The sequence below is a fragment of the Culex pipiens genome, unplaced genomic scaffold, assembly GCF_016801865.2.
Source record: "Culex pipiens pallens isolate TS unplaced genomic scaffold, TS_CPP_V2 Cpp_Un0005, whole genome shotgun sequence".
Lineage (NCBI taxonomy): Eukaryota > Metazoa > Arthropoda > Insecta > Diptera > Culicidae > Culex > Culex pipiens.
The window spans coordinates 61,628-70,928 of record NW_026292822.1 but is presented as its reverse complement, the minus strand read 5'-3'; the positions used below and the strand labels follow the sequence as shown (position 1 = coordinate 70,928).

At 43.6% G+C, this 9,301-nt stretch overlaps 3 protein-coding genes across 3 annotated transcripts; 1 reads left to right on the top strand and 2 right to left on the bottom strand.

The window, feature by feature from the left end:
• Positions 1-2,002: 2,002 nt before the first annotated feature.
• On the bottom strand, positions 2,003-4,857 carry LOC120419924 (CLIP domain-containing serine protease B15-like). Its single transcript, XM_039582789.2, has one exon. It carries the CDS (start codon positions 4,855-4,857, stop codon positions 3,976-3,978), a length of 882 nt encoding a protein of 293 aa, XP_039438723.1. The 3' UTR covers positions 2,003-3,975.
• A 105-nt stretch (positions 4,858-4,962) lies between these two features.
• On the bottom strand, positions 4,963-7,898 carry LOC120419923 (transmembrane protease serine 9-like). The gene is made up of 3 exons (XM_039582788.2): positions 7,375-7,898; positions 5,626-7,321; positions 4,963-5,570 (listed from the first exon to the last, which is right to left on the bottom strand). The coding sequence occupies exons 1-3, from the start codon at positions 7,427-7,429 to the stop codon at positions 4,967-4,969; spliced, it is 2,355 nt and encodes a 784-aa protein (XP_039438722.1). The 5' UTR covers positions 7,430-7,898; the 3' UTR covers positions 4,963-4,966.
• Positions 7,899-8,120: 222 nt separating this feature from the next.
• On the top strand, positions 8,121-9,297 carry LOC120419921 (venom protease-like; the record flags this gene model as incomplete). Its single annotated transcript, XM_039582787.2, has 1 exon — positions 8,121-9,297. A coding segment is annotated over exon 1 (1,062 nt), but the record flags the coding sequence as incomplete, so codon positions are not given.
• Between the last annotated feature and the right edge of the window lie 4 nt (positions 9,298-9,301).

The following is a 9,301-nucleotide window of genomic DNA, read 5'->3' as shown; positions in this document are numbered from 1 at the left end:
AAGGCGTTACGTCACACATTTCCAATTTGTCAAAGAACTTTGCACAATATTTATAGCATCTATTCTGTTCAATATTAATAATTTTATTTTTGAGTTTTCGGCAACCACTGTTATAGTTTTATTTCAAATTACTAACAGGAGGTGTAGCTTTTTTAATTTCAGAACATTTCCAGTATTTATTTCAAAACTTCGACGAATTTAATTTTAAATTTTAAGCCATTTACATATTTTGTCTTAAAGTAAAAAATCCTATAATATTTTATGGCAAAAATAAAAAAGAAAATTAAAAGTTATACGTATTTTTAATTTTTCATACTGTTTAATTTGAGTGATAACCAAAAAACCTCTATTTTTCTATTTCTGAATGCATCAGAACTGTAAACCGGGAAGTACTTTGATAGGTTTGAGAATTTTCCGCAAAATGAAGTGTACAAATTAAGTACGCAAGGAATGGTATGGAATAACATTTTAAAAGTTTAAAAAGTTATTTATAACAATGAATAAAATGTTGATGGAAAGGATTACTTAAATATACTCACAGTGTGATGATTATCTTAAGAAAAAAATATGTTGCAATCGGAAAACGAAATGCATTTTCGTACTCACGTGTTTTTGAAACATGATTCGAAAAAATCTTCAAATTTAATGGCATTTCCAGCAGATTAAATTTCATATAAAATTTAAGCTTTCAAATCAATTGAAATGATTTTTTTTTAAAACAAAAATGGTTTAAAACAATTTTAGGTAAAAATATGACATTTAAACAATGTTATGTAGTTATATGTATTTTGTTAAAAAACTAAAAAAAATAACTTGGTTAACAAAATAAAAACACTGATTTTTCGAAAAAAAATCTGTGATCGATCTTGTTTGCCTTTAAAATAAAATTTGAACACTTTAAATTCGATTATAACAAGAAAAACTAGGCTACGACTTTAAAAAGAAGATTTTTTTACGCGTATATTTTTTTCAAATACTACTAAATAAAAATATCAGAAAAAAGTGTATGCAATAGTTAATGAAACATGTTTCAAACAATAATATTACTGAGCAATTCTCATTGAGCAATCCGATTAATTTTTTTTTGGTCATTCTGTATGCCCAAAGAAGCCATTTTGCATCATTAGTTTGTCCATATAATTTTCCATACAAATTTGGCAGCTATCTATACAAAAACGATGTATGAAAATTCAAAAATTCGTATCTTTTGAAGGAAATTTTTTATCGATTTGGTGTCTTCGGCAAAGTTGTAGGTATGGATATGGACTACACTGAAAAAAATGATACACTGTAAAACCAAATTTTGGTGATTTTTTATTTAACTTTTTGTCACTAAAACTTGATTTGCAAAAAAATACTTTTTTTATTTATTTTTTTATTTTTTGATACGTTTTAGAGGACATAAAATGCCAACTTTTCAGAAATTTTCAGGTTGTGCAAAAAATCTTTAACCGTGTTATGAATTTTTTAATCAACACATATTTTTTCAAAAAATCGAATATCGGTCACAAACATTTTTCAACTTCATTTTTCGATGTAAAATTAAATTTGCAATCAAAAAGTAAAAAAAAAAGTTTGAGTGAAATTTTGATAAAGTGCACCGTTTTCAAGTTTAAGCCATTTTGAAGTAACTTTTTTGAAAACAGTCGCAGTTTTTCATTATTTTAAATTAGTGCGCATGTTCGCTCACTTTTGAAAAAAATATTTTTGAAAAGCTGAGAAAATTCTCTATATTTTGCGATTTTGAACTTTGTTGATAAGACCCTTAGTTGCTAAGATTTAAAACATGAAAATTGATGTTTTCCAAGTGTTACCCAAACAACCCACCATTTTCTAACATCGTTATCTCAGCAACTAATGGTCCGATTTACAATGTTAAAATATGAAACATTTTCCATGTTTTCGAAAACAATATTTTCAATTTTTTTAAATCGAGACTAACATTTCTAAAGGGTTAAATATTCAATATTACGCACTTTTAAAATCAAATATAAAAAAAAATACATCACTGTTAAATTTTGTGTACCTTTTCTGGGTAATAACTTTTAAAATCCTTTATATTAAATAAAAAATAACTAAATTTTCAAAGATAATGTTTTTTTTTTTAATAATATGATGACTTTTTGGTTAAGAAAATCAGTCCATGGCTTATATACGCTATAACGGAAACAAAAAAGTAGAGTTTCAACTTAAGAATTTCAACCATTCAAGTATCTTATAATTTTTCTTGTGATGACAAGAAGCCACCTACGCTTTACGGAGATGCTTTTATCACATACAATTTACGACAAATTTCGAATTTTTCGTCAATTTTTGCATCACTCACCCTACTATCAATATCACAGATCGATCCCATCAGCCAGGGAGTGGGATTTGAGGAGAGCTTTGTTGCTGGGAGGCAGGTCGCGCGGATGCTGCGAAGCTTAAACGAGCATGTAATGGGATATGAATAATTCTAGGGGGATGGTGGCAGTGGATTGGATTCCTCGTCTATGGAGTTAAATTTGAAACCAATTGACTGTGATGGCAAACCCCCCGAAATCGATTTTTTTCTTCCTCGGCGCTGATTGAATTTGGCATTTGTAATGAAGAGATTATGAGGGTGTGTGTGTGAGAGGAAAATTGATATGGGATTTATTTAGGAACGGTGGTCACTGCAGCATTGTTGAAAGTTATTATAGTATTGAATCAACAGTCAAATTTAAATGAAAACGCTACAGATTTTCCGCGAATCAACCAGAACAACACAGCTGAGTAAAGCTTTCGCGGGAAAGCAAAACCCATCTTCCAGGAAGCCTCACAGGGTCATAATAAAGTGGTTTCGGCCAAAGTTGCCGCTGTTCGATGGGGTTGGTTGGTGACCTCGGGGCATTAACGACGATGACGACCCCGAAAACGCTGCTGGTCTACTGGAGCATGTCGAACAACACCGACCGGCCCCAGAGGATCCGACGAGGTCGACGTCAGCACCGCCGACGACGACGCTGTTGCCGGGGACTTTTGAGATGTATATATTTATTTACGGTTGGTTAGTCAGATAATTGAATCTGGCCGGAGCAATATCGTTTACTTTCCGAGAAATTTGCTGTTATTTTTGCTCGAAAATCATTCAGCGATTCACGTCATGAGAAGCTTTTATGGAAAATTAAATTTCTATTGATGAAATAACCATTAATGATTAATGATTTAATTATTTTCCAAGAAATCCACGAGGTTCATCGAACTCGTCGTCGACGAAGGATCCGACCTCTCCGATAAAGATATTGAAAGGGCCAAACTTTTTTTTCTTGTTACTGACGCGACGACGGTTAAAGGACACGATGCCGACGACGGGCTCCAGCTGTGGCCTAGGATTGGATTCCGGTTCCAGGAAAGTGGCAGATTTATGCATGCGGCGAAGGCGTTTGCATCTTATTTATGGACGTCGTCGTCGAGCAGAAACAATCGAGTTTCGATGGGGTTTCCCGAGCGGATATTGAGTCTTTGATTTGTAGCAGTTGGTTGAACTTGGTTAATCGAAGTGGAGGTTTCAGTATCGTGGCATGAAATATTCGCAAAATTGATATATTTTGTTATATCCTAATAGAAATTATGATACAATTAGTTTAAGCTATTTTAGAAAATAGTATTTAACAAATATGCCACCAAAGAACCGTAATCATCTCGATACCATTCCATATCTTCATCCGAAATCGAGCCATCCTAATGGCCGCTTAAAGACCACCAGCAAAAAGTGACTTTCCTGCATTTTCTTGCCCACGTTCCCCCAATCTATGCTGAACGATCCAGACATAATTGATTAATTAAACCGAATGGCTTTTCTTGCTCGAAGGAACCACCGTTTTCCACCCGAATTTCCCTGCCGCCTTCTCGCCAAAAGTGGGTCATTACATTGAGGAAGGATTTAGTATCGAGCAGAGTTGTTTTTTCCCGCTTCCAAGAAGTAATCCATTTTATCTGGCCAAAGGACGAAGCTTAACGCCCCACAGATAGAAACGATTCCGAGCTCGATTTAATTGGCCTTCGTTTTGGCCAATTGTTGCTCGACCCACCCACAGCTGGGAGTGATCGATGGTCCCTCAGAATCCCTCGCAGTCCCCACTTGCCGTCCTTCCCCTCAATGTACAGTCCTCCTCCGCTGTCTCCGGAAGCCGGTGTAGATCCATTCCGGAACCCACCGCAAAACATCTTCCGATCGTACAGGAATCTCGTGTAATACTCCGGATCACTATCCCGGCAGCGACGTCTCGACACGATCAACATCGGAACGTGCTTCAACCCGCCAGTCAGCTTATGTTCCTCATTCTCACCCCAACCAGCAGAGCTTCCCTTCTTCCCGATGATCAGCTCCTCAACGCTACTTCCGCTCCACAAACAAAGCGGTTTCACGAAATCCGTAACCTCAAAATCCACCTCCAACTTCAGCAGCGCAATATCATCCTCCAACGTTCTTGTGTTGAACTCCGCATGCCTCACGATCTCCTCAACTCCAACCTCCTGCAGCGAGTGCTCCAAGTTGTACAGATTCGCAATCCCCGCCCGTACCAGCATCTCCTTGGCCCGCAACGGTCGAATTTTAGTCCGAGGATACGTACAGTGCGCCGCAGTTAGTACAAACTTCCGCGATATGATCGTACCTCCACAGGCGTAACTTGAGTCAGCTTGCGCGTTGATTTTATGGAACACTGCGACATGCCAAGGCCATTCTCCCGATCGGGATTGGTGGCCGTGGTGTATCAACTCCCGAGCTAGCTGCTTTCGTTGACCACATTCCGTTTGTTGATTGCTGGGACTTGCAGTGACGCTCTTACAGAAGATGACAGTGACAATGAAACTGACAATCACGTTCCACAACATTTTCCAGAAGTAGACTGTTCGACGTGGGTTTTAATGCGCTTATCATTTGTTGAATACTACTTGTAAGTGATAAGGAATTTCTTTTGAAATAAACAGTCTGTCAAGTAATTTAATCACCCTTCTGTCTTCTCCACTCAACCCTACCCTCCGGAACCGGAACCACCGACAACCCGATTTCCCCCACCCCAACTTCCACGATCCAATCGGCATAGTGCAGCAGATCCACGTACACCTCCGGCAAATCATCCCTCGCACAATGGTTGGCCTTCCCAATGTCCAGCACTCCGCGCAGCAGCACCTCCTCCCCCACGCGATACACCAGCGGAGCGCCGTGCAGGTTCGACTCACAGTAGAACCAGAAGCCCTGCTCGATGCCCACCATCTGGCCACAGATGTGACCGCCGGCGGTGTCCACCTGGGCACCCTCGCGGCGCCAACGATCGGCACAGCCGCCCACGTTGGTTGTGGTGAAGTTGGCCACGTGGAAGGCCACTGGATTGGCGCGGGAATAGGCGGACTGCCAGCTGACGGATTGGAGGGGTAGTTGGGATGGTTTTAGGGTTGCTTTGGGTAGGCAGATGGGCTGTTTTGGGAGGGGTTGGGCCAGCTGGATGAGGGCGATGTTGTTGGAGAGGAGGAGGTTGTCGAAGGACGGGTGGACGTGGATTTTGCTTGCCATTGCAATGGATCCGAAGTGGTCGTTGACAATTTTCCTGGAAGAAAGGTGAGGATGAGATTTTGGGTACAGTTGGTGATTTGGAAACTTACAAAGATTCTAAAGACAATCCGTCTAAACAGGACGCAGTCGTTACTAGTAGGGTTGGCGAGATCAAGGAAGCGTAGCACTGAAACTGGTAGCTGCTTTTGATCTGGTACATCCACTGGCTGTACGATGTCTGGGAACACTTCCCAATGTCAAGTAAATCTGTCGACTTTACTACTGCATTTTTGTCAATCCAGGACTTGTAGTGAGCAACGTCAGCAAGCAGAATTTCAAATACTGATTGCTCCTTAATCAAGCTGTAGGTTATACCTCGCAGATACCAGGATTCACCGTGCTTCAGGAACAGCAGATCTCCAAGCATTCCACTGAATCCGTACGTTGAGATTTGATAGCAGAATCCTCTACCGCCAAGAGCTTCCTGTGGAACATTGTAGATCCTACGACAGGTTTCCTCACCGTAAATTTCTTGATCATAGTCGTCCAGATATCCTCGTACTCTGGACAATGTCCAACCGGCAGGATCGCCACCCCAAAGACAGACCGGATGTATGAGCTCGGTGAACTTCAGAGGAGCTTTCAGCTCCAGCAGGGCAATATTGTTCAGTCGGGTGTCCCTCTGTAACTCTTCGTGACGAATGATCCGTTGAATGCGTTGCTCCAGGAAGACTTGGCTTCTTCCGACTTTGAAAACTTTGAATTTTACCATCAATTGCGCTGCGTGCTGAACGTCAACTTCATCGTAAACCTCGGCGGGTGATAGCATGAAGTAATCGCTGATTACAGCAACCTCGCAAAGTCTTGTCTTGTTGTTTCTGTAGACTTCACCATGCCAGGGCCATTTTCGCTCTTCCTTGAAGCCGGTTCGCTTGAACTGTGGCTCTTTCTTCTTCCCACAAACGGAAAAGTCTTGCAGCGGTGTTGTCCCCGGAAGATCATCAACGATGTTTAACTTCTGTTTGATCCACGGCATAAAGTACGCCACATCGGTGAACACGATGAAGTTGGAAGTGTCCAGCAGACGCGTTTCGGCCACGACCTTACCGTTGCTCACGATCCCACGAAGGATCCACTTGCCTCCCACCTCAAGGTACAGTCCTCCACCGCTATCCCCCAATCCAGGAGACGTCCCGTTCCTAAACCCAGCACAAAACGTCTTACGATCGTACAAATACCGCGTATAGTACAGCGGATCGCTATCCCTGCACGTCTTCCTCGACACAATCGGCATTCCCGCATGTTTCAAGTTATCCGGCAGCTGCTGATTCTCGTCCCTGCCCCACCCAGCAATCGTCCCAACCTTCCCCACAACCTCCTTCTCATCATCAACCCCACTCCACAAACAAATCGGCTTCACGTAACTCCCAAACTCAAACTCCCCCGCCGTCCTCAGCAACGCAACATCACTCTCCACCGTATCGGAGTTGAACTCGTCATGGCGCACGATCTCCACCACTCCAACCTGCTGCAGCGAGTGCTCCAACGCCTGCAGGTTGGCGATCCCCGCTCGAACTAGAATCTCCGCGATCTTCAGCGGCCGGGCGCGACTCTGCGGGTAAGTGCAGTGCGCCGCCGTCACGACGTAGTTCTTGGCCACGATCGTGCCACCGCAGGCGTACGTCGGTGAGGCTCGGTTCATTCGGTGGAAGAGCGCCACGTGCCAGGGCCATTCTCCGAGGCGGGACGCATTGCCGAAGCTGACTAGCTGTTGGGTGATTGGGATTCGTACGCCGCAGTCGTCCGCTGGAATGGGTGTAATTGATCAGTTGCGATCACCTATTGAAGTGATGACCTACCTCCCAGTACGGATCTTCCAAGTAGGGTAAATAAAACGAATTTAAGCCAGAACATCTCGCAATCAAACGACACTTGTTCGGCGAAGCCTCAACGGGAGAATGAGTGACGAAAACGTCGCACGTACTCATTATCGCGTCAATTTCGTTGCGTTTGCGTAGAGTTGAAGATCGCGAGGTTATCGCCGAACGCCGAACTTTGGAGCGTTGACCAAAATGTTCACTTTCAGTCGCAGAACAACCGGCGCCGATCGCGTGCCACCAAACGAGCGTTCTGCGTCTCAACTGAATCTTGCTTGAGCTAGTCGTCCGCAAAAACTGGTTTTAAACGAACGTTCTAAGCCGGCTGGTGGCTTGGAGGTGTGTGCGGTGAGCTCCAATGTGGATTGCATTGGGGATGACGTTCGGTGACGTCTTAATAGCTGCGCGACACTATGAAGAATGTTTGCTGGAATTTATTGGTTTTATTATTCTCGTAACTGGTTGGACTAGTTAATTATGCGTTTAGTGGTGAGTTATGATGACGTTGGTATTATCTAGAGATGTGCATTTTTATATGCACTATTTTAATCGTAAGATCACTGAACTGTTACAAGTATTCGGATAAAACAAGCTATAGAATTAATGTTATATTTTGAAGAAGTCTCACGGTGACTGTAAGGATAACCATCAAATACAACAGATAATTGCAACGTTTATAGTCCTACTAAACATGTCAGTGCAGCAATTGTAAATCGTGCAAAATCCGACATTTAATAGGATCTCGTTATCTAACGCTCACTTGCCAGCCAGCCTGTCTGAAAGCCTTTAGTAGCATACTGGCGTTACTTGACCGCAGTTCACTTCTATCGTAGTCCTGCGATAATGTTCCGCAATCAAGTTGCGAACCTGGTCGTAATTTTAATCACCTACAAAATCATAACCGTCACTGAAGCTGAATGTGGCCATCGGAAGACCCTAGCCAAAGAGTTGGTTCACTACGGGAAGAACTCCCGCCTCGGCGAGTGGCCATGGCACGTGGCCCTGTTTCACAGCGTGAACCAGGCCGAACCCAACTACGCCTGCGGGGGTACGATCATCTCGCGCAGGTTTGTACTAACTGCGGCGCACTGTACGTATCCCGAGTACAAGACTCGACCGCTGCGGGCCAAGGAGATGCTGGTACGGGCGGGGATTGCGAATCTGTACAACTTGGAGCACTCGCTGCAGGAGGTTGGAGTTGAGGAGATCGTGAGGCATGCGGAGTTCAACACAAGAACGTTGGAGGATGATATCGCGCTGCTGAAGGTGGAGGTGGATTTTGAGGTTACGGATTACGTGAAACCGCTTTGTTTGTGGAGTGGAAGTAGCGTTGAGGAGCTGATCATCGGGAAGAAGGGAAGCTCTGCTGGTTGGGGCGAGGATGAGGAGCATAAGCTGACTGGCGCGTTGAAGCACGTTCCGATGTTGATCGTGTCGAGACGTCGCTGTCGGGATAGTGATCCGGACTATTACACGAGATTCCTGTACGATCGGAAGATGTTCTGCGCTGGGTTCCGGAACGGATCTACACCGGCTTCCGGAGACAGTGGAGGAGGACTGTACATCGAGGGGAAGGACGGCAAGTGGGGACTGCGAGGGATTCTGAGCAACGGGAAGATCGAGGCCGAGACTCGGTTGGTGGATCCGAAGAGCTTCGTTGTGTTTGTTGATGTGGCGTATTATCTACCGTGGATAAGAAAGAAGACGAACATCAGTGCGGATGGAGAGGACACGGCGCTGTTCAACCAGGACTTCTCCACGTGTGGTTTGCTTCCGGAGATCAGACAACAACGACCGTGGCCTTGGCAGGGGGAAGTGTATCGGAACGCTAGTGGAATACATCGATTGTGTGACGTAGCGATCATCAGCGAGCTGTTCCTGATATCACCAGCGAAGGTATACCGGAATG

Excerpts from the sequence above, each read along its gene's own strand:
- LOC120419923 (XM_039582788.2), bottom strand. The coding sequence starts at position 7,429 with ATGTTCTGGCTTAAATTCGTTTTATTTACCCTACTTGGAAGATCCGTA. Across the intron at positions 7,322-7,374 it reads TGGAAGATCCGTACTGGGAG|CGGACGACTGCGGCGTACGA; the intron begins GTAGGTCATCAC and ends CACCCATTCCAG. Across the intron at positions 5,571-5,625 it reads GGATTGTCTTTAGAATCTTT|GAAAATTGTCAACGACCACT; the intron begins GTAAGTTTCCAA and ends CCTTTCTTCCAG.
- LOC120419924 (XM_039582789.2), bottom strand. The coding sequence starts at position 4,857 with ATGTTGTGGAACGTGATTGTCAGTTTCATTGTCACTGTCATCTTCTGT.